This window comes from Schistocerca serialis, chromosome 3, assembly GCF_023864345.2.
Source record: "Schistocerca serialis cubense isolate TAMUIC-IGC-003099 chromosome 3, iqSchSeri2.2, whole genome shotgun sequence".
Lineage (NCBI taxonomy): Eukaryota > Metazoa > Arthropoda > Insecta > Orthoptera > Acrididae > Schistocerca > Schistocerca serialis.
This window is the reverse complement of record NC_064640.1, coordinates 508,535,099-508,561,211: the sequence shown is the minus strand read 5'-3', so window position 1 is coordinate 508,561,211 and position 26,113 is coordinate 508,535,099. Positions and strand designations below refer to the sequence as shown.

General features: G+C 43.4%; 1 protein-coding gene across 1 annotated transcript in view; it reads left to right on the top strand.

The window, feature by feature from the left end:
* Positions 1–26,113, top strand: part of LOC126470960 (Down syndrome cell adhesion molecule-like protein Dscam2) — a 971,805-nt gene that overhangs the window by 881,965 nt on the left and 63,727 nt on the right. Inside the window, exon 6 of the mRNA XM_050099009.1 lies at positions 25,217–25,322. Coding sequence (XP_049954966.1) covers positions 25,217–25,322 — 106 coding nt within the window. The remainder of the gene's footprint in view (positions 1–25,216; positions 25,323–26,113) is intronic.

Genomic DNA, 26,113 nt, shown 5'->3' with positions numbered 1-26,113 from the left:
AACTATATACAGGGTGTTACAAAAAGGTACAGCCAAACTTTCAGGAAACATTCCTCACACACAAAGAAAGAAAATACACTCCTGGAAATGGAAAAAAGAACACATTGACGCCAGTGTGTCAGACCCACCATACTTGCTCCGGACACTGCGAGAGGGCTGTACAAGCAATGATCACACGCACGGCACAGTGGACACACCAGGAAACGCGGTGTTGGCCGTCTAATGGCGCTAGCTGCGCAGCATTTGTGCACCGCCGCCGTCAGTGTCAGCCAGTTTGCCGTGGCATACGGAGCTCCGTCGCAGTCTTTAACACTGGTAGCATGCCGCGACATCGTGGACGTGAACCGTATGTGCACTTGACGGACTTTGAGCGAGGGCGTATAGTGGGCATGCGGGAGGCCGGGTGGACGTACCGCCGAATTGCTCAACACGTGGGGCGTGAGGTCTCTACAGCACATCGACGTTGTCGACAGTGGTCGGCGGAAGGTGCACGTGCCCGTCGACCTTGGACCGGACCGCAGCGACGCACAGATGCACGCCAAGACCGTAGGATCCTACGCAGTGCCGTAGGGGACCGCACCGCCACTTCCCAGCAAATTAGGGACACTGTTGCTCCTGGGGTATCGGCGAGGACCATTCGCAACCGTCTCCATGAAGCTGGGCTACGGTCCCGCACACCGTTAGGCCGTCTTCCGCTCACGCCCCAACATCGTGCAGCCCGCCTCCAGTGGTGTCGCGACAGGCGTGAATGGAGGGACGAATGGAGACGTGTCGTCTTCAGCGATGAGAGTCGCCTCTGTCTTGGTGCCAATGATGGTCGTATGCGTGTTTGGCGCCGTGCAGGTGAGCGCCACAGTCAGGACTGCTTACGACCGAGGCACACAGGGCCAACACCGGGCATCATCGTGTGGGGAGCGATCTCCTACACTGGCCGTACACCACTGGTGATCGTCGAGGGGACACGGTAGATCCAAACCGTCATCGAACCCATCGTTCTACCATTCCTAGACCGGCAAGGGAACTTGCTGTTCCAACAGGACAATGCACGTCCGCATGTATCCCGTGCCACCCAACGTGCTCTAGAAGGTGTAAGTCAACTACCCTGGCCAGCAAGATCTCCGGATCTGTCCCCCATTGAGCATGTTTGGGACTGGATGAAGCGTCGTCTCACGCGGTCTGCACGTCCAGCACGAACGCTGGTCCAACTGAGGCGCCAGGTGGAAATGGCATGGCAAGCCGTTCCACAGGACTACATCCAGCATCTCTACGATCGTCTCCATGGGAGAATATCAGCCTGCATTGCTGCGAAAGGTGGATATATACTGTACTAGTGCCGACATTGTGCATGCTCTGTTGCCTGTGTCTATGTGCCTGTGGTTCTGTCAGTGTGATCATGTGATGTATCTGACCCCAGGAATGTGCCAATAAAGTTTCCGCTTCCTGGGACAATCAATTCACGGTGTTCTTATTTCAATTTCCAGGAGTGTATGTTTTATGGACATGTGTCCGGTAACGCTTACTTTCCATGTTAGAGCTCATTTTATTACTTCTCTTCAAATCACATTAATCATGGAATGGAAACACACAGCAACTGAACGTACCAGCGTGACTTCAAACACTTTGTTACAGGAAATGTTCAAAATGTCCTCCGTTAGCGAGGATACATGTATCCACCCTCCGTCGCATGGAATCCCTGATGCAGTCCTGGAGAATGGCGTATTGTATCACAGCCGTCCACAATACGAGCACGAAGAGTCTCTACATTTGGTACCGGGGTTGCGTACACAAGAACTTTCAAATGCCCCCATAAATGAAAGTCAAGAGGGTTGAGGTCAGAAGGGCGTGGAGGCCATAGAATTGGTCCGCCTCTACCAATCCATCGGTCACCGAATCTGTTGTTGAGAAGCGTACGAACACTTCGACTGAAATGTGCAGGAGCTCCATCGTTCATGAACCACATGTTGTGTCGTACTTGTAAAGGCACATGTTCTAGCAGCACAAGTAGAGTATCCCGTATGAAATCATGATAACGTGCTCCATTGAGCGTAGGTGGAAGAACATGGAGCACAATCAAGACATCACCAACAATGCCTGTATGGTAGAGCAATGAGTCGCATGTCAACACAAGCACCGAAGTCAACATTACCTTCCTTCAATTGGGCCAACTGGCAGTGAATCGAGGAAGTACAGTACATACTGACGAAACTAAAATGAGCTCTAACATGGAAATTAAGCGTTTCCGGACACATGTCCACAAAACATCTTCTCTTTATTTGTGTGTGAGGAATGTCTCCTGAAAGTTTGGCCGTACCTTTCTGTAACAGCCTGTATACGAAGCTACACTCCTGGAAATTGAAATAAGAACACCGTGAATTCATTGTCCCAGGAAGGGGAAACTTTATTGACACATTCCTGGGGTCAGATACATCACATGATCACACTGACAGAACCACAGGCACATAGACACAGGCAACAGAGCATGCACAATGTCGGCACTAGTACAGTATATATCCACCTTTCGCAGCAATGCAGGCTGATATTCTCCCATGGAGACGATCGTAGAGATGCTGGATGTAGTCCTGTGGAACGGCTTGCCATGCCATTTCCACCTGGCGCCTCAGTTGGACCAGCGTTCGTGCTGGACGTGCAGACCGCGTGAGACGACGCTTCATCCAGTCCCAAACATGCTCAATGGGGGACAGATCCGGAGATCTTGCTGGCCAGGGTAGTTGACTTACACCTTCTAGAGCACGTTGGGTGGCACGGGATACATGCGGACGTGCATTGTCCTGTTGGAACAGCAAGTTCCCTTGCCGGTCTAGGAATGGTAGAACGATGGGTTCGATGACGGTTTGGATGTGCCGTGCACTATTCATTGTCCCCTCGAAGATCACCAGTGGTGTACGGCCAGTGTAGGAGATCGCTCCCCACACCATGATGCCGGGTGTTGGCCCTGTGTGCCTCGGTCGTATGCAGTCCTGATTGTGGCGGTCACCTGCACGGCGCCAAACACGCATACGACCATCATTGGCACCAAGGCAGAAGCGACTCTCATCGCTGAAGACTACACGTCTCCATTCGTCCCTCCATTCACGTCTGTCGCGACACCACTGGAGGCGGGCTGCACGATGTTGGGGCGTGAGCGGAAGACGGCCTAACGGTGTGCGGGACCGTAGCCCAGCTTCATGGAGACGGTTGCGAATGGTCCTCGCCGATACCCCAGGAGCAACAGTGTCCCTAATTTGCTGGGAAGTGGCGGTGCGGTCCCCTACGGCACTGCGTAGGATCCTACGGTCTTGGCGTGCATCCGTGCGTCGCTGCGGTCCGGTCCCAGGTCGACGGGCACGTGCACCTTCCGCCGACCACTGGCGACAACATCGATGTACTGTGGAGACCTCACGCCACACGTGTTGAGCAATTCGGCGGTACGTCCAACCGGCCTCCCGCATGCCCACTAGACGCCCTCGCTCAAAGTCCGTCAACTGCACATACGGTTCACGTCCACTCTGTCGTGGCATGCTACCAGTGTTAAAGACTGCGATGGAGCTCCGTATGCCACGGCAAACTGGCTGACACTGACGGCGGCGGTGCACAAATGCTGCGCAGCTAGCGCCATTCGACGGCCAACACCGCGGTTCCTGGTGTGTCCGCTGTGCCGTGCGTGTGATCATTGCTTGTAAAGTCCTCTCGCAGTGTCCGGAGCAAGTATGGTGGGTCTGACACACCGGTGTCAATGTGTTCTTTTTTCCATTTTCAGGAGTGTATGTTCAGAGACGGATCCACCACGCGCCATATCTGCGATAGGGTTCACGGGTGGACCATCCACGTGTTACGACCGGACATGTATTCTATGTTCGAAGTTTGGTCCACCATCGGAGGGGACTGGGTCTTGGGAACCGTCTGCGAGGTGTGCATATACACAGACATGCAGAAAACAGAGCAAACGCTCCCCAAGTGAGGAGGTGACTGGATACATTCGAGTACATTGCTACATTACGCCTCCCAATTAGTGCATTTGGACTAGGTGTTGGCAGCTGTGTTAAATTTACAGGCAGTTTTAGAACCCAGAACGAGCAGTTAAGTAGTGATCGCATGGACAGATCTGACACAAACCCAATGGAATTGCGAAAAATGTCTAGGGAATAAGTATAAATTGATCGACTATACACCGAAATGCAGGGAAATTGAGAAAGTACTTGTGTATGTTCCGGTTCACACCTAACTGTTTGTACATGGGAAAAAGCATGCATCAACAAGAGGAATGCGAGAGAACGTTGACATCGAAACGAAGGGAAATCAGAGAGGTAGTCAATTTTTTCCCATTGAGTCAGTATTATACTGTATGTCTATTGAGGTAGCAGTGATACACTCAAGTTGACTAGTGTATTTCATGCTTTTGAGCAGTACAGAGATCGTTACACCACTAAACTTACTTGCATCTGCGTTATAGGATAACAGAGAGTGGAGGGTTTGATCGATTGAGAAAGAGCTGTAACGAGGTATGATTTAAAGGTTGACTAATTCATTCTACAGAAGGAGAAGTTGGTGCAGGTAACTTTTTTTTTTTTTTTTGTAGAAAGAGCTGTAACGAGGTACGATTTAAAGGTTGACTAATTCATTCTACAGAAGGAGAAGTTGGTGCAGGTAACTTTTTTTTTTTTTTGTAGTGTTCTATCTGGATTCATGAGTCACGTGACATAGCCTGCGTTCTACTCGTATACAGCTACATGTTCCATATGTGGTTTAAAGCAGTGTCTAATTGCGATCGTTAACGGTAAACCTCTCGGTCATCAGAGGACTTCCAGCTCATGTGTGATGAAGCTTGACACATTCCTCTAAACGAATTTTGATTTTATGCAATCCCCCTGTCGCATCTTGGGTGTAAAATCGAGACTTCGGGGTCATAACTAACTTAGCGGTAAGAGCTTGTGACGCGCTGCAATCCCTGCGTACACATTTGCCCGACTGATGTGCTGTTTACAGAGTTAGTGACGGAATGACTTGTATTTTTCACTTGTCGGACGCTGCGGCTATGTGTTTATCTGTTTCCTTGCAGGATGTATCCCCCGCTACTATCATTTTATATATGGGCCTGATGCAGGCACCATATAATTTCTGAACCGTGATCGGATGTGAACAGCGGACACTATACATCTCCGCAAAGCTATATTGTGCTCGTATCATGCAACACAAATGTTTTACGATTTGATACGATAGTCCAAAGCAGTGAAATGGGGAAGAAGGATGTGAGTCTGATAGGTCGGAAACGTATGCAATCTAACATTATAGCCAGTTTTTAAGTGCAGAACGTTGTAGTCTTAAGCGTGTGTGTGTTTATGTTCTCTCCCTAAAGAATACCTTCAAGGTGCGGATCCTAGACTCTAGAACAATACTTTAGAGTTGATAGCTTGGCTGATTTACGTAAAAATGCGTTGAGCTCCATCCGTCTGGGGCTCCATCACCTATAAAAATCAATCCTTTGTTGTTCTTCTTAACTGTCCGCTATTATATGACCGCACTTTGGAATGTGTTACTATGCTTCGATAAGGGGTGCTAAGCTCCTAGACATGGTTGCATCTCAAGAAATCTCGTGCACTTGGACGGGTTAGGACTTGGAAAGCTCAATTCATTCACAAGGCGAGGAATGTAGAGGCCTTCTTATGGTCAGCTGCAGATTAATTACCTAACTGTGCTGCGGGGCTGGTTGGTCAATGACGATGTGAAGATGGTCTTTTACCCTAAGATGGCGAGAATGCTCTGTGACTCCCATACACTGAGAGATAGATCGTAAATTAAACACTATGCTCGAGGTAATAGAAAAATATGTAGAGCGACGTCTCGTATACTATGATGATTTATGTGTTTGAGAATTAAGAGTTAATGGACGTACTGCTCAGTCATCTATCGATGTTCGCAGTGATACTCGCAGTGTGGAGAGGGCATGGTTTAGCTATGATACTGAAATTGGGGAAACATGTGTCACATCATTGGCCGGTGCTGTGCTTAGTGTAAAATTCTTCGCCCTATCAAGTCTGTTACTTAATATTACAGTATATCGACGGTGTCTTTTCCATCACATCTGCGAATTGATTACCACATAATGATTGAGTGACATCGTTTGTTTGAGCTGGGGAAGAAGTTTTGTGGATGGGTAACAACTTTGGGGGTTGCTAGCAGCTACACAGCGATAGCGTACATGAGTGCAAAATTAGCAATAACTCGATATGGAATGCAGAGCCATAATCTATTCCAATACTGTGACATACGAGTTTAAATGTAGAGGTCATGAATAACTTTCGGATGGTCGTTTGGAAACTCTTCACAATGCTGCCAAACTCTTATGTTGTTAGTGTGTTTTATTTAAAAATCATCCAGTGTTATGCTATCTGCCGTAAGAATATGATTTACAACGTGTAAAGTGTAGTTTTCTGTGAGAGGTCGTGGATCAGAGCGTCTTAATCTCAGTATAGAATCTAACACAGATCTAGAAGTCGTGGCAGAAAATGAAATGTTTGGCAATGTTCGAAAGCGTGTTAGAAAACAGTGTTTGAATCAGGACCCGAGGGAGCGTCACATACGATAATTCGCTTAGAGTGTAGGTGATGAAAGTTTAAAGTGGTCTCTGTGGTATTTGTATATTTAATATGATTGTCTTCACATACGCAGCTGCGGTTTGAGGTGTCGGACTTGGTGAACCGTTAGGAATGCCTGGATGGCTGCATGCTACACTATTCTGGGGAAGTATTTTGAAATGTCTTTCTTCACGCTGGAGGCCCACCGTAGCCATACGTCATTGCGCCCACATCGACGCCTAGGTGTCTTGTAAATAGGATGAGCTTTTATAGTTTGTAATTTTTCTATGTTTGGGTGGGTACAGAATAACGAAGACAGCATGTTGGGGATCTGTAGTACTTGTATCTAATTTGGGTATGTACCACATTGAGCGCATTTCAACCGAATGCTCAAAACACGGTCCTGTAGCAGTAACTCAGATCGATCTGTTTCTAAACGAGTTGCAGAAGGTGTTGGATATGTCTTTCTCCGACTTAAATTGGAACTAGCACTTGTGGAAAGCTGTAGAAATGGGTGCGACTGCAAGATGTGTAGGATGTGATTAGAATGAGGTTGTAATTTTACTGTAGCAGACAAATTCGAGGAAGGTGACTCGTTTAGAGGTATGAGAGTGCGTGAAATATGATTGACTTGTGAGTGTGAGCTTATGCAAGTATGTGTTTGAAAAGGACGTAATTTCTAATATATAGCATAAGACTAGAAATCTGAGAAGTTAGTCTATATTTTTCATCTTAGGACCTCAATCAGCACATCATCTACTACTACTGTCTGTCATCGCCTACAACTCAGCAGATATATTGCGGAACGTCTGAAATGGTCTCGAGACAGAATGCGTTGAAAAATCTAATGATTATGTAGTTGCGTGCGGTGTGATGGAGTCGCAAATAGCGTTTGCATACCACGTTCCTTAGCCGAATCACATACAAAGTTCATTGAGTTTATCGTGAGGTTGCATCGTTGGCTCTTAATACACACATTTCTACGATCACTGTCACGGTATTTGTCCGGAAAACACCACTGCATTCAGAGGTAATGTCGTACCTCGATTCATGAAGTGGTTATAGGTTTTAACATGGATACTTGGGTGCACCTGTAGAACGAAGAGCGCTTGTGAGAGTAACATGCAATAGTTGTTGGGATCTGGATTTTTTCGTTAACATGTGCTCGATTACGTCTATGACACGGAGGTATGACTCCCAGGAAGAATGCAAGAGACATGCACAGCCATCATTGATTTTTGGTCAGTATTATTTGGTGTCGTATGCATCGAGTTACTGAGGAGGTAATATTATATTTAGTATTAGTACTGGGTGTGTGATATGTTCGCATTTGAGCATCAGGTTTATATAGTATATCTGTTTGTGTAAAGGAAATGTCTATGTGCTGTTGTACGGAGGGTATGAATTTGACTTGGAGTACTGTGATGGCGAAGGGAAGAGTATGTCTAGTGGTAAGGAAGGTACAGGTATTTCCAGAGCCACAGCGGTAAACAGAGTGTATTTCCGATACTTCGCTCATTGCCGAATACAGTTCAGTTGAGATCGCGATGCTGAGATTTAATTGTAATTATAATGATAGAAGATATATATGAGGGCTTTTCTAGAATATGTTCGTGTATGCAAAGTCTGTGGTGGTATTGATTCGTGTTCCCGTGTTAAGGATAGCAGTCTTCCGAATGCAGAGGCCGGTTGGAGTGTAGGAATGTATCATAGTTAACTTTACCATCTTCTAGACGACCGAACAACGAACTAATACTTAGTATGTTCTGGGTGGCTTTCGTGATCTTTGAGAAGATGGTGCGTTTGCAGTGGAGCGTTATTCACTCCCATGCAAACTGTTCGGTCGACAGCTTCTGCACATTTGGCGCATTTATTTAGTTGAGGGAATATCGATTGTGGTGTGTTGGACACACGTTTACCTGTTCTCTAGACGCGAGAACACCCTAGTTGGTTTGTAAACAATATTGATCATCTGGAATCTGTTACATCACGACTGCGGTATTCGAGAGTGCAAATATCAGTTTCCTCTGTTTCTAGTTAGTCAATGGTTTACAGTACGCTGCACCTCGCTAAAGTTTGGGGTTTGTGGAGAAATGATTTACAGTCTAAATCTTGTGCATTATGTTGCGTTAGCGATCGGAAGGCTACAGCTGTGTGCTTCATATCCAGAAGTACTGCGAAAATTTTATAATATTATGGCGAAAATATGATTGTTCTTTTAATCGACGAATCTGGAGATGTCTGTAGAAATGTGAACAAGAATGTGGAAACAATAATGCGTTTGTGCCAGGGCGAAACGAGCCTGACTTTGCATATCAGTTCCGAGAGAGTAACTTCGGTTCGCTGATGTAAAGGGGGTGATTTGGTATGGTGGGGGATATAAACTACATGTTTACTAGATCGAGACAGTACTCGGTGATATATTCCCGCCGGCCGAAGTGGCCGTGCGGTTAAAGGCGCTGCAGTCTGGAACCGCAAGGCCGCTACGGTCGCAGGTTCGAATCCTGCCTCGGGCATGGATGTTTGTGATGTCCTTAGGTTAGTTAGGTTTAACTAGTTCTAAGTTCTAGGGGACTAATGACCTCAGCAGTTGAGTCCCATGGTGCTCTGAGCCATTTGAACCATTTGATATATTCCCTGGTTGGATATCAGTGTGACGCTCCAATATCCTTGCGAGTATCGTTTGTATTTGATGACGTGTAGACAACATTGCGATGTTTAGTTGTCGGTGCTAAATGGTAATCAGTGTAAAGTAGTTTATCACCACTGAATGTATCGTCTGTAGAAAGAAAGAACAGGTTGGGGGTGTATAGATTGAGGGAACTGTCGGTGCAATTTAGCAATTTTTGCCAAATAACGACAGCAAGCACCAGAAAGAAAATGCACAATTGATTGTGGTGGGATATTAGAGCGGGCACTATAAAATTAGGGAGAGCTGGACGTGGCTGACTTTTTTTTTCACAAAGCAATGTGATGTAAGAATAATATTGAAAATATTTCAGATGGGGATGTGTCAGTTATACTAGGGCGCGTACGTGCAGTTGAACGTGTTTGTCAACACTCTGTGCTATTCTGCCTTCAGTGGTAAAGACAAGTGGCGCCTGGAGATGCCTCAAATATGAGACTAGCGTGAACGAGCTTTGGAATGCTATGAGACTATAACGGTAACTGTATAGAGGCATGCTACATTCACCGGTGTTCGACGACGCCGGCTCGGGGAGTGTGACGGAGTGAGCGGACCCAAGCTGCGGCTGCCTCACTTCATAGGGGTTGTGACGCGTGGCCATAAATGGAGGTCAGTGAGTGCTTTCACATCTGACGGCCACATCAGCCGTACATGCAATTGTGTCGTCATCGGCTTCTAGCAGATAGGAATTTCTGAGATGTTATGTATGAATGGGGGTGCCGCCACCTCATACTTGCAGAAGCCGAACAGGGGCTTGTGCATGGTATGATATCTGACTGATGCGTCACTTACCACTACCTCCAGTGTACTCTACTAGACAGGTTGTGGTGAACTGTGCTTGTGGGCGTTGTTTGCGTTATTTGGCGAGCGGCTCTGTAGGTCATGCTATGCGTTATTTGGGCAGTTTACGAGTACTGAGCGTGTCTACACATCAGTGTGAAGAATTATTTAGGAGCAGTTTGCTATTGTGTACTAAAATTACGAGTTGGTTGCATATCTGTGGGCTGTGCATCATGGCCCCAGACACATCAGGGTGGATCTTTTGTATCAGTGTGATACATACACTCTATCGTTAAAATAGTTGTTTCAAAATATATAGAGTGCAATTAATCCTTACTCTCCCCAGCAGCCCAGAGCAGGATGAGTCGTTTTGCCACTATTTTCCCTAACCATCTTGGTTTACGTCAGGAAACGGACGACAGCGTCCTCTGCTGGTGGTACTGAGTACTATTTTACACTGGTACTGAGTACTAGACCTCGTGGAAAACACACTGTTTGCCGCCATCATGGATAACTGTACTTGCATCATCAGGTGGTGTCACGGTGGCGTCCTCTGGCGGCGACGAAATGTACTAAGCCAATTGGGGTCTGGAGCTCATAGTGAACCCATTAGGTGGGGCCATTTTAGATTACGGTACTTGCGTCAACACCTTATATCACTACAGTGTCCTCTAGTGGCATCGATATGAACTAAGTCAGTTGGGCTATGGACTCAGTGGTGAATACACTTGGTGGTGGTGCTGAGTCTAATTGTTTAAATAAAGACTGGTGTATGATTTCGACAGTTGATAATTAGGAAACAGAGTATTTTAGATGGATTATTATTCTGACGATATTGAAGTTGTTTGGCTATCTGGCCATAAATGTATTGCATTATTTATAAGTGGTTCGCATGTCTGTAGGTTTTTCAATGCATTATTTTTGACGGATTATAATTAGCAAGAGTGTGTGTAGAGCCTTATATATGAGTTATGTGGGAGTAGTTTGCAGCTCTGTATGCTGTAGGGAATGTCAGAACGCGTGTTCTGTGATACATATACTCCATGTCTAAATAAAATGCCCCCAAATAAGTGAAGTACACTCCTTCCTCTCTCCATCAGCGTGGTGTGGGCTGAGTCCTTTTACCAGCAACCCCTAGGAAGTGGTTGCGTCGTGGAGGCTTAGGTTAGTGGTGGTAAGCTTCTTTTGCACCAATTTTCTTAGGTTGGTAGCGAAAGCGCAAGTGACCTTTCGTTACTGCCAAAATTCAAACTAGGCGCTGGTTCCAAGGAAGAGGTGGCGGTCTGCTCCTTGAAAAGTGGTTGAAACTAGGTAGTTGAAAGTATAGTGAACCCCTTCACTTACCCGATATGAATACACTGTTTACCACCGCCATATTGGATAATGGTACTTGCGTCATCACCTGACGTCACGGTAGTGCCGTCTGCTGGTGGCTCTGTGTACTAAGTCAGTTGGAGTCCAGACCTCATGGTGAACACATCTGCATGACATTGTTTAAATAAAGACTTATGTCCAAGTCCTTTTCCCAAGAATCCTTAGGAGGAGGTGGCGGTTGGGTGACTTAGGTTAGTGGAGGTAGGCCAAGTGAGCGATCTTCCCGCGATTTTTTTTTCTTAGTAGAGATAAACAAGGTGTGATCCATTATCCTGTTGGAATTTGAACTTCCCGCCTTTTTTCTGGGGTAGGGGAGGGGAGGGTTAGGTTAGTGGAGGTAGTCCAATTGACCTACCTTCCTGCCATAATCCGCCGTCTCGGATGACGTCATGGGCTACTGCCAAGTCTATATGAAGCCATCTTGGATGACGTCATCGCCGCCATCTTGGGTACATCTGGCAACATTGGAATGTGGGGCTGCACAGCCGCACGGGATTAGCAGTGTGGTCTAAGGCGCTGCGGTCAGGGACTCTGCAGCTGGTCCCAGCGGAGGTTCGAGTCCTCCCTCGGGCATGGATGTGTGTGTTTGTCCTTAGGATAATTTAGGTTAAGTAGTTTGTAAGCTTAGGGACTGATGACCTTAGCAGTTATGTCCCATAAGATTTCACACACATTTGAACATTTAGGGCTGCACAGCCCTTGTCCCCCCACTCAGAGTCCATTCTCCTAGTCGCGAAAGCCCTAGTTTCCCGGAGCCGTTGTTGTTCACGGACGAAAATGGTATGTGATGTCATGATTCCAACAGAGATTGATGACGGCGTCGTTTTTTCAGTTTGTTCGCGTACCACGCAGCGTATGATCTAAAATGAACGGATCCTCAAACTCATTTCATATGCAGATGTTACAGTTTCGAACATGATTTCCTTATCAAAACTTTTGTTATGTCGAATTTATGCTTTCCATGATGGTTACTCTCGAATGAGCCAAACCTTTATAACTGTCCATTGGGAGACTCATCTCCGCCTGGTGGCATTGTGGGCGAGTGGCAATGGAAATGGAGAAGTTGGTCGGCTATTCGAGTACTACTGTCGCGAGTATCTATGGAAAGTGACTGAAGGATGGCGAAACCACGAGTAAGCAACAAGGTGTTGGACATCTATGCCTCATGACAGATAGTGGACTTAGGAGGCTATCCCGCAGTATAAAGCACGAGAGACGCCGATCTGTGCCAGATCTGAAGACAGAATACAGAGCTGGTACAGGCCCAAGTGTTTCAGAGCACACATTTCAGAGCACATTGTTGAACATAAATCTCCACACCAGACGACCCCTTTGTCTTCTCATGCTGATCCAACGACACTGTAAATAATGATTGCAGTCGACACGGGATTATCAAAATTGGGTCATGGAATAATGAAACGTGTCTCCTGGTTGGATGATTTTTTTTGCTCCAGGTCGATGGTTAGGTCCAGATTCGCATGCATACAGGCGAACGGTTGGTCGAAATATGCACCGTGTATGCTAGTGGGAGCATTGTTACGCTATGTTACGCTATGTGGTACATTCACTTAGGCTTCCATGGGACCTGTGATAGTACTCGAAGGCAACACGAGAGCTGTGGATGTCATGAACATTAATGTAGAGCACGTACATCGCTTTCTTTAATCCTCAGTAGAGATGACGTCTTCCAGCAGAATAACTGTCCATGTCTCGATGCTAGAATCGTGGTACAATGATTTGAGAAGCATGATAGTTAACTCAGACTTATGTCTTGACTACCGAAATCGCTTGATCTGAACCCTGTGGCCGCGTGGAGTGGCCGCGAAGTTTGAGGCGCCATGTCACGGACTGCGCTACCCCTCCCGCCTGAGGTTCGAGTCCTCCCTCGGGCATGTGTGTGTGTGTTGTCCTTAGCATGAGTTATTTTAAGTAGTGTGTAAGTCTAGGGACCCATGACCCCAGCTGGTCCCTCAATAATTCACACACATTCGAAATTTTTTTTCAACTCTGTGGTGCTCATCTGGCGCGCTTTGGGCACCAGTTTGGTGGACACAGACCACTGGCCTGTAATTTACGGGAATTTTGTAATCCGTTCGTAAATATCTTGTGCTGTTTACCGCCGAAAACCTGATAAGGAATTGGCGAATCCGTGCAACGTAGAATCGCTGCTTTATTGCTTTCCGACTGCGGATCTTCACGCTGTCAGACACGTATCATAATGTTTTGATTTAACGGTGTGTGTATGTGCGTGTGTGTGTGTGTGTGTGTAAAGGGAGCAATCAAAAAGTTTCCGTTGAAGGCAGTACACTCCAAAAACGGTATTTCAATCAGGCAAAATCGCCGTGAGCACTGAGCCAATCGTGTCACCAACGAATCAGTTTGACGATACTCGTTTGGTAATACATCGTGTCCTGCAGCGTGAAGAAATCCATAACTGCCTGCTGCACATCCTCGTCCGACAGGAATCATCGACCCTTCAAGACCCTTTTTTAAGGAACCGAAGGTGTGATAGTCGCATGAGGAGATATCAGGACTATAGGGCGGGTACTCGAGTGTCTCCCACTTGAGATGACGTAACTTCTGGCTGACATTCGCGATTTGTAGACGTGCGTTATCATGAAGCAGCAGTACCCCTCGGTGCACTATTACACAACGATGGTTTTCGACGGATGTCTAGTCCCATACACATTCTTCATTCGTCGACTGGGTCTAGCGGTGTTTGTCCTTCTGGAGCCAAGAGAATAATAACTGCACGTTGGTCCTGTTTGGACGCGTTTGGTAATAACATCGCCATAGTTCACGAGTTCCGAATTTACACATGCGTCGGAAAGATACGAATGCCATACTAGTCCCTTGCCTACACGTTGGAGCTTATTTTTAGACTATATGTTTATATATAATGTGAATCCTTTCTAGTTTCCTTTAAACACTTTTTTTTGTAACCTAATTTTTTGCTTGTGTAAGATACCTATTGTCAAGGTCTGTTCATCATAACTGAGTAAAACGTTGAAATTAGGTTCTTGTTGCTACCATCTACCATCCAAAGAACCAATTTTATAATATTTCACATGAGTAAAGAAATAGAATAATTTTAATTTTAAAAACGTTGAAAATTATAAATCAAAAATGCATTTGCCTTTGTAAAATTAAAAGTACTTCAAATACAAAAAATCTGTCTCATTAAATTGAGTCATGGATATCTTTCTGATTGAGTCTTAAGTTTCATCCTTCTCCCGTTAATTTTTTTTTTTCAGGTAAGGTACACATGGTAACTATGGCAGTAGAACCATAACAATAAGAAGCAATAAGTTTGTAACATTGCAATATCCTAGACTGAAATATCGTTATTAATCAGACAATTAATAGTGAAGTATCTGATAAAAATTCTTGAGAAAATGGTTAGAAAGCACATACACTAAAAACTAGGTGAACGCTCCCTTAGTGCACAAAAATTAATATTTTTACATTACCCATACGATACCATTGTGTAAAAGATTTTACTATTTATACAGAAAAGGTTATGCATTATATTTACATTCATATCTACACTCTGCATATTACTATGAAATATAAGGTATAGACTAATTCTCTTGTTGCGTCATATCTTGCTTTGGCATAAACAATAGTATATACATTTGTAGGGAGTTCCTTTCAACCAAAAGCGGAAGAAAAGTCTCCTAAAATATTTTTGTCGAAACCTTCTATACTCCTCAGACAGTCTGTTCGTCCGTGACATCCTGAAGGCAATAAATAACGATACCCACTTTGATGCTGTGTTCCTATATTTGTGGAAGGCATTCGATAGAGTCCACTACAATCGCCTAGTGAGCAGATTGTGAACTTATAGAATATCGGTACTCTCAGAAAAATAAACTTAACAGGTCGTTCCTAATGAGGCAACATCACCGAACGTAAAATTATTTGCTTTTGTACTCTAACGAAGTGATATATTTCCTTTAGTGTGCATGATATGTATAAATGATCTGATGGATAGCACATACGAGGTTGAATGCACATAAAAAGAAATTTTAAAAGATAGGTCACATTTAACTAAAATGTTGTTCAAAGCTAAAGTTACATATCGAACGTAACAGTGCATTAAATTATACCAAGTAACTTTTCTTTCATCCTATCGTGTGCTCTGTGGCACAAATTACGGCAAGCTGAAAAAGAGAGGGGGGAGAGAGAGAAAGAGAGAGAGAGAGAGAGAGAGAGAGAGAGAGAATGGGATATATATGTGCGTATGATAAACCCCTTCCCTCGAAAATATCTCTCCATCGTACCTCCTCTGTGTTACCACAGATGACGTGTCACTGATTTCATTTTTCTAAGATTGCAGACACGCGATCTGCCTATTTGCTTCCACCACCCTGAGTGGAATGCTTAGGTTCTAATTAATGTTCACCAACCTGCAGCCTTCTATAGTTGTTGTCTCCTGCGCAGAAAACAGCACGGAGGTCGTGAATCCATTATCTTGAGATTGTAATAATCTCCTAGCGAGGAAGAAATGCTTTAGGAACAATTAAATTTCCAATTAGTTTGTTTACACAGGATGCCACTCGCTTTTTATTAGCAGAACACCAGAAACTGCACAATTACATTCCACTTTAGAGTCACAAATAATTTCCATTCCTCAACTAAATAATTAATTGCGCATTTTTGTAATTACTAGCACACGGTTCTCAACTACATGGCCAAAAAACCTTACATTGCTACACTACTGGCCATTAAAATTGCCACACCACGAAGATGACGTGCTACAGACACGAAATTTAACCGACAGGAAGAAGATGCTGTGATATGCAAATGATTAGCTTTTCAGAGCATTCACACAAGGTTGGCGCCGGTGGCGACACCTACAACGTACTGACACGAGGGAAGTTTCCAACCGATTTCACATACAAAAACAGCAGTTGACAGGCGTTGCCTAGTGAAACGTTGTTGTGATGCCTCGTGTAACGAAGAGAAATGCGTACCATCACGTCTCCGACTTTGATAAAAGTCGGATTGTAGCCTATCGCGATTGCGGTTTATCGTATCGCGACATTGCTGCTCGCCTTGGTCGAGATCCAATGACTGTTAGCAGAATATGGAATCGGTGGGTTCAGGAGGGTAATACGGAACGGCGTGCTGGATCCCAACGGCCTCGCATCACTAGCAGTCGAGATGACAGGCGTCTTATCTGCATGGCTAAAACAGATCGTGCAGCCACGTCTCGATCCCTGAGTCAACAGTTGGGGACGTTTGCGACACAACAACCATCTGCACGAACAGTTCGACGACGTTTGAAGCAGCATGGACTATCAGCTTGGAGACCATGGCTGCTGTTATCCTTGACGTTGCATCACAGACAGGAGCGCCTGCGATGGTGTAATCAACGACGAACCTGGGTGCGCGAATGGCAAAACGTCATTTTTTCGGATGAATCCAGGTTCTGTTTACAGCATCAAGATGGTCGCATCCGTGTTTGGCGACATCGCGGTGAATGCACACTGGAAGCGTGTACTCGTCATCGCCATACTGGCATATCACCCGGCGTGATGGTATGGGGTGCCATTGGTTACACGTCTCGGTCACCTCTTCTTCGAATTGACGGCACTTTGAACAGTGGAAGTTACATTTCAGATATGTTAAGACCCGTGACCATACCCTTCATTCGATCCCTGCAAAACCATACATGTTGTTGTTGTTGTTGTTGTTGTTGTTGTTGTTGAGATCTTCAGTCCTGAGACTGGTCTGATGCAGCTCTCCATGCTACTCTATCCTGTGCAAGCTTCTTCGCCTCCCAGTACCTACTGCAACCTACATCCTTCTGAATCTGCTTAGTGTATTCATCTCTTGGTCTCCCTCTACGATTTTTACCCTCCACGCTGCCCTCCAGTACCAAATAGGTGATCCCTTGATGCCTCAGAACATGTCCTAACAACCGATCCCTTCTTCTAGTCAAGTTGTGCCACAAACTTCTCTTCTCCCCAATCCTATTCAATACCTCCTCATTAGTTATGTGATCTAACCATCTAATCTTCAGCATTCTTCTGTAGCACCACATTTCGAAAGCTCCTATTCTCTTCTTGTCCAAACTATTTATCGTCCATGTTTCACATCCATACATGGCTACACTCCATACAAATACTTTCAGTAACCACTTCCTGACACTTAAATCAATACTCGATGTTAACAAATTTCTCTTCTTCAGAAACGCTTTCCTTGCCATTGCCAGTCTACATTTTATATCCTCTCTACTTCGACCATCATCAGTTATTTTGCTTCCGAACTAGCAAAACTCCTTTACTACTTTAAGTGTTTCATTTCCTAATCTAATTCCCTCAGCATCACCCGACTTAATTCGACTACATTCCATTATCCTCGTTTTGCTTTTGTTGATGTTAATCGTATATCCTCCCTTCAAGACACTATCCATTCCGTTCAACTGCTCTTCCAAGTCCTTTGCTGTCTCTGACAGAATTACAATGTCATCGGCAAACATCAACGTTTTTATTTCTTCTCCGTGGATTGTAATACCTACTCCGAATTTCTCTTTTGTTTCCTTCACTGTTTGCTCAATATACAGATTGAATAACATCGGGGAAAGGCCACAACCCTGTCTCACTCCCTTCCCAACCACTGCTTCCCTTTCATGTCCCTCGTAATTTTCACATCTGTCAACACCTGCTTTCTTTGGGATTGGAATTATTATATTCTTCTTGAAGTCTGAGGGAATTTCGCCTGTCTCATAAATCTTGCTCACCAGATGGTAGAGTTTTGTCAGGACTGGCTGTCCCAAGGCTGTCAGTACTTCTAATGGAATGTTGTCTACTCCCGGGGCCTTGTTTCGCCTCAGGTCTTTCAGTGCTCTGTCAAACTCTTCACGCAGTATCATATCTCCCATTTCATCTTCATCTACATCCTCTTCCATTTCCATAATGTTGTCCTCAAATATATCGGCCTTGTATAGACCCCCTATATACTCCTTCCACCTTTCTGCTTTCCCTTCTTTGCTTAGAACTGGGTTTCCATCTGAGCTCTTGATATTCATACAAGTGGTTCTCAATTCTCCAAAGGTCTCTTTAATTTTCCTGTAGGCTGTATCTATCTTACCCCTAGTGAGATAAGCCTCTACATTCTTACATTTGTCCTTTAGCCATCCCTGCTTAGCCATTTTGCACCTCCTGTCGATCTCATTTTTGAGACGTTTGTATTCCTTTTTGCCTGCTTCATTTACTGCATTTTTATATTTTCTCCTTTCATCAATTAAATTCAATATTTCTTCTGTTACCCAAGGATTTCTACTAGCCCTCGTCTTTTTACCTACTTGATCCTCTGCTGCCTTCACTACTTCATCCCTCAAAGCTACCCATTCTTCTTCTACTGTATTTCTTTCCCCCATTCTTGTCAATTGTTCCCTTATGGTCTCCCTGAAACTCTGTACAACCTCTGGTTTAGTCAGTTTATCCAGGTCCCATCTCCTTAAATTCCTACCTTTTTGCAGTTTCTTCAGTTTTAGTCTACAGTTCATAACCAATAGATTGTGGTCAGAGTCTACATCTACCCCTGGAAATGTCTTACAATTTAAAACCTGGTTCCTAAATCTCTGTCTTACCATTATATAATCTATCTGAAACCTGTCAGTATCTCCAGGCTTCTTCCATGTATACAGCCTTCTTTTATGATTCTTGAACCAAGTGTTAGCTAGGATTAAGTTGTGCTCTGTGCAAAATTCTACCAGACGGCTTCCTCTTTCATTTCTTAGCCCCAGTCCATATTCACCAACATGTTTCCTTCTCTCCCTTTTCCTACTACCGAATTCCAGTCACCCATGACTATTAAATTTTCGTCTCCCTTCACTATCTGAATCATTTCTTTGATTTCATCATACATTTCTTCAATTTCTTCGTCATCTGCAGAGCTACGTAGCAAATAAACTTGTTCTACAGTAGTAGGCGTGGGCTTCATGTCTATCTTGGCCACAATAATGCGTTCACTATGCTGTTCGTAGTAGCTTACCCGCACTCCTATTTTTTTATTCATTATTAAACCTACTCCTGCATTATCCCTATTTGATACATTTCAGCAGGATAATGCACGACCGCATGTTGCAGGTCCTGTACGGGCATTTCTGGATACAGAAACTTTTCGACTGCTGCGCTGGCCAGCACATTCTCCAGATCTCTCACCAACTGAAAACGTCTGGTCAATGGTGACCGATCACCTGGCTCGTCACAAGCGGCAGTCACTACTCTTGATGAAATGTGATATCGTGTTGAAGCAGCATGGGCAGCTGCACCTGTACATTCCATCAAAGCTCTGTTTGATTCAATGCCAAGGCGCATGAAGGCCGTTATATCGGCCAGCAGTGGTTGTTCTGGGTACTGATTTGTCAGGATCTATGCACCCAAATTGCGTGAATATGTAATCCCATGTCAGTTATAGTATAATATATTCTTCCAATGAATACCCGTTTATCATCTGCGTTTCTTCTTGGTGTAGCAATTTTAATGGCCAGTAATGTAATTAAGTCTTAAATGACACCGGCCGCGGCAGACACCATGTCTGTTCTCCGAGACTGCCGAACTAGCTCTTATCTTATAGCCGAATCACTTCGGCCGCCATACACGCTAGGATCGACCCGAAAATCTCCGAAGTGCTCCGTCTGTCTTTTCGTATAGCAGTTGTTTATAATTTTGCTGGTTATTAATACATGTAAAATAATGGAATGATAGCACGCTACTGAGAGATGCTTTAATGTGATATGCAAATTATGCTGTTTAGTTTGTCTAATGTTAATAACAGAAAAAAATGTTCAAATGTGTGTGAATTTCTAAGGAACCCAACTGCTGAGGTCATCGGTCCCTAGACTTACATACTACTTAAACTAACTTACGCTAAGAACAACACACACACCCATGCCCGAGGGAGGACTCGAACCTCCGGCAAGAGGGACCGCGTAATCCGTGATGTGGCGCCACAAACCGCACGGCCTCTCCATTCGGAAAATAACAGAAGATTATCATTTTGGCGCGCATCAGCCAATCGCGGAGAAGGACCACAATTTAGGCAGTCTTTCTCACGATACCCATACCAAACAAACCATCTGTCATCGGTACCGCACATCATATTACGTAATCTTCCACTGCCTCCTTCCCAACTGCTCTAATAAGAGCTTCTTGTAGCTGAATGTGGTGGCTGTAAATCCAGAAATATTATACATCCCTCTTCTAAGATTTCCAAGAATTGTGATGCTCTCGCAGGCAACAATCAGTTTTGGAAATAAACAAATTTTTACTCGAATCTTTATAAATTTTTAGCTGTCATCTATCAAGAGCCATACCACTCACTATACTTGTAATTTCTTATTGTTTTTCAGAGGTTCAATCTACTTTATACTTTTTCATTCTCAGATTATTAATTTACTTATATAATGATAGACTTAATTATTTTGTGATTAGAAAAACCGATTTTTATTCTCTGTCACTCCGTGTATAACCTTATGTCCCAAAATAATTAATCTTTAGATACACATTCTATACTAATTACATTATTCTTTTAGTAGTAAAGATTTTCAAAGTAGTATTATTCTGCACCTTTATGTTGTTGATAGTCTTTTATTAATTTACAGTCTTCGATTTCTGCTATAATACTCTATAGGAGACCACTTTCATATTACGTGGTGTTCTACTTAAACCTTATTTAATGCGTGATTTCCATATCAGTTTTGTGTACTATATCGACGATATACCTACTCCCTTGTACTTCATAAGATAGTTGGCGGAAACAACTTCGACCATAAATACAGCTTAACGCCCGACTTACAGGTGGCCTTTTGCCTTTCCTCTCCCACTCTTCATAAATGATTGGCCGACTTTCCTGTTACCTGACAACAATACTTCTCCTTTCTTTTTCTTTGTAAGTGATTGGCTGACTTTTCTGTCTCCTAATAACCATAAATTTCCATGTACCAAAAATGTTTATTTCAGGAGTCTTCCTAGCCTCTCAGTGTATCAAAATTCATTCCAGCGGAGACCAATTCGCCGTTTCAATTCATACTAAAGAGTAACTATATGTTTACTGTGACACAATAAGTACATCATCTTAAGACAACATTAGTGGATTGCCATTAATTTTGCCACCAGAATTTCTGTTATTGTACATTTACATATTCACTAACCTGGTCTAGCGTCATCCTCTTCTTCTGCAGCCTTCAGCTGATTTATTTTGCGTTATTTCTGTATTATGTATAATAGCTCTTCTCTTGCTTTCTTATTCTCAGAATATTTTCAGACATAATAGTTTGTGTATCACTGTTAAATCTATTTAAAAACTGTTCCACTACATACTGCATGACATGTTTTTCTCATGTGCATTAATCTGTTACTAGTGTATTGTTGTAACTTCATCCTGTGTCCTCTTGTTGTTGCATCTGTAATCCTATCTCTCGTATATTCTGGCCTGTTACATTCCGTCAAATGTCTGATTTTCACCCGTGATATGCAGATGTTTATTCTGCTGGGTTACGTTGTTTATGTCATAGCTTGTTCCTTTGTTGTCACATTCAGTATAAGAATTTTTTTTTCATATTATCCTTGAGAGAGAAGAATGTTCAAGAAGACAGGTAATAGTTCTCAGTGAAAGGAGGGGAACAACTAGCAGCAGGAAAAGAAAGTGAAGTATGCTATCAGTTAACTCGGGCTCGTGGTAATCGTCAGTTATTTAGCAATACAAAGAACCTTATTGCCCCCTGATGTTAATATTCGTAATATGTTTTCATGTCACTGATTGACATTTCACCTAATTATTGTTGTGGTGTTATTTCCGTGGTAGAATGAGGCACTTCATTCACAGTTTTCTCAAATTCAACCACGTAATCTACCCCGATATGCTGCTTCCTAGAAATGAACTTATAATTTTGTGTTCCATAGAAGAATGCAGTTTACATTTTACCTTTTCTTGCCAGCGGCCTCTGACAGAAACTGGCTGTCAGGTCTATTTTTATTGGTATCTTGACGCCATTAAACTTTGGTACGGGACCTTCTAATACCTTACTCCTATCTATTTGTGGTATAATGACTGTTCCACCACCAAAACTTCTGTCCACAGATACTTCACTTCTCGCTCTGTCTTCACTTCTCGCTCTGTTTTGTGTGTTACAAGACTAGTTTTATCGAAGAATGCTTGAACAAATTCTTCTTATGTTTTACAAGCGTTACTGACCACTGTTCCCCATGATTTCGCTACTCCTTCTAAGCTACTGACCACGAATTCGATTTTTTGTTGTTGAGTCATGTTTACAGGAGTGATGCCCTCAAAGTGTCCAATGAAGGCTACTGGGTATGTAGTTCCCTTACTAGAGAAATGATCGTATGAATAAGCATTATCGTAATTCCCTACGTCACTAACATGAACAACATCTTTCTTTCTTTCTTGTTCACACCAAATTTCTACATTTTGTTTAACTTCATTAACTGTTCTCTCTTGCGTTTCAGGAGGCACTTTCTGCTCTATTTCGCCCTGGTTATCCTGAATCGCACTTGGGTTGCCTTTACAAGAGGATTCTACATGTTAAATGTTACAACTAAATATTTCATGGTCAACCTTTTGATTTATTTCTGACTAAAAAACTTCTTGTTTTTACCCCATTCTTTTGTTTCATATTCTATTTACTTGCTACATCTCACAGTTTTAGCTTCAAAATGTGTGAGCTTTTGTTTCAAAGCATCGAATTTAGCGTTAAGTTGAGCTGTTTCTACATTAATTTCCTTTAACACCTCCTTATATTTTCTGTGTACTTTTCTTAATTCCTCCTTATTTTCTTCTTCTTGTTATAAAATTAATTATAGCATAGACCTTACATCTTCATCGTCCTGAGTTTGCAAAGTGTCGGTTGATGTTGTACCATGACTTACTTCCTATTTCCCACACATTTTTCTAATACTAATGTTCCAATTACAGATCTTAGATTGCTATATGCAAGCACAACACTTACACTGCTTTTCCTCCCCGACGTACTGCCGCTGATTCTCGTAGCCGCGGGCTGCACCGCTGGCTGCAGCTCCACTGTCGCGATGTGCTGAAGCTGACACTTCAAACGCGCCCGGTACTGCAAACTGCGCCGGCCGCTGCTTGCCCCCTCCGCACCTGTTGTCTGTGGCTGCCTCTTGCTGCTCGGCACGCTGCGCCGTCTAGTAGCAAGAATCTTGAAGTGATGATCAATAACATAATCCCATGGAACACGCAAAGAACGTTAACTTTTCTTCTCATATCACTTCAGCGCTTCCTGTTCCTCAGTCACCGATACTACTTTCGTTGTAACGTATAATTTGATTTTGCGGCATCATATATCATAGTTCAACTAAAGTTAAAAAACAGTTGAAACACAGTTCAAAGCCTACTTACCACAGTTCTCATGCAGTTCTCTGGTCTTTCACAGTTCATCCGTATCGCAGTCCTTACGTAGTTCGCTGGTCGTTTACAGTTCCTGTTCTCGCTAATAAAACCTAGTCTCATAATTCCAAAGCACATCGATGCCATGTACGTAAAGAAGAGAAGGAAGGAGAGAGAAGGTGGGATATATATATATATATATATATATATATATATATTAAACCCCTTCCCTCAAAAATATCTCTGTTTCATACCTCCTCTGTGTTACGACAGATGACGTGTAACTGATCTCATTTGCGCTAATATTGCAGTACCAACGATCTGCCTGTTTGCTTTCACCGCCCTGAGTGGAATGCGTAAGTTCTAATTAATGTTCACCAACCTGCAGCCTTCTATAGTTGTTGTCTCCTGCGCAGAAAACAGTACTTAGGTCGTGAATCCGTTATGTTGAGTCTCTTATCGAGGAATACATATTTTAGAGGTAATTAAATTCCCAATTAGTTTGTTTACACGGGATGCCACTAGTTTTTTATTTTTTTTTTTATGTGTGAAATTTTATGGGACTTAACTGCTAAGGTCATCAGTCCCTAAGCTTACACACTACTTAACCTAAATTATCCTAAGGACAAACACACACACCCGTGCCCGAGGGAGGACTCGAACCTCCGCCGTGACCAGCCGCACAGTCCATGGCTGCAGCGCCTAGACCGCACGGCTAATCCCGAGCGGCAGCTTTTTATTAGCAGAACAGGAAAACTGAACAATTACATTCCACTTCAACAGAATATTATCATTTTGGCTAGCAACTTCAGAACGCAGCAGCCAGTCGCGGAGAAGGACCACAGTTTAGGCGGCCTTTCTCACGATACTCATACTGCACAAACAATGTCATCGGTGCCTCACACCGCATTACATAATCTTGCCACTGCTGCCTTCTCAACTGCTCTAAGAAGAACTTCTTGTATCTGAATATGATGGCTGCAAAGTCAGAGATATTACAGCATATTATGCAAATCTGTGATTCTCGGAAAATATAGTATATTCATACTTTTCCTTGACACATCATTAACGTTGTTGGTCCTCCGTTACCAAGTACATTATACAAATGATTTTAAAGTTACAAAGAAATAAACTCTAAATTACAGATTTTCTTGAGAATTCTAGACTACAGCACGCTGTTTCTGGCGGTTTGCTTTGCTTGTATGTTCATTCATTGTAGTTTGACGAAACTAGTTCGATAATCTATGTGTATTAGTCATTTCTAGAACAGCATGAAATGCGTCCTCTCACAATAAGTATTTATTGTGAAGATATTGAACAAACAAATGTATCAGAAGTCGGTGACAGAAAGTACATATCGAAAATGTACGTTAAAATCTGTCGGTTAAGTGTTAGTTGTTCTACTAATTTCACTTCTTTTTTTCAGATTTTGAGAATTGAGCATGTGGAGAGGTCGGATAAAGGCATGTACCAGTGCGTCGTGTCCAACAACGACGAGACAGCTCAGGGAACAGCTGAACTGAGACTGGGCGGTATGTCAACAATTTATTTTGTTTCTGATGCCATGCTTAAAAGAGAAAAATGCCATACATATTTTAATTGACATGGGAAGGATTGTTTCTTATTTACATATAACAACATGAAAACTGCATTTTATATCATACAAGATTGTATTTGATTAATGAGATGATTAACACACGATAAAAAGGCCATTACCTTCTGTTGTGTAATCATGATAATGACTGGTTTGTTGCGCTCCCCTCCTGGGCCAATATCTTCATATCAGAGTAGCACTTGCAACCTACGTCCTCAGTTATTTAGCGGATGTATTACAATTTGTGTCTTCCTCTACAGTCTTTACCCTCTTCAGTCCCTCCAGTATCGTGGAACGTGGAAGCTGTTCCCTGATGTCTTAATAAATGTTCCATCATCCTGTTCCTTCTCTTGTCAGTAGTTTCCATATATTCCTTTCCTCTACGGTTCTTCACAGGACCTCCACATTCCTCACCTTAATCAGTCCATCTAATTTTCAACATTCTTCTGTAACACCCCACCTCAAATGCTCGGATTCTCTTCTTTTCCTGTTTTCCCACTGTCCATGTTTCATTGCCAAACAACGCTGTGCTCCAAACCTGTTAACAGATAATTAATAGATAATTAACGACCTAACCCTCTAGCAAGTAGGAAATCCAGGACACTGCGTGCTGAGATGAAGCTCAGCGCACCGTTACATCGATGAGGGACGGAAGTGAGTACAATCATGTATGTCGTTCACAGACTCCAATAACTTCGAAATATGTAATACGTTTTGTTCAGCGAATAA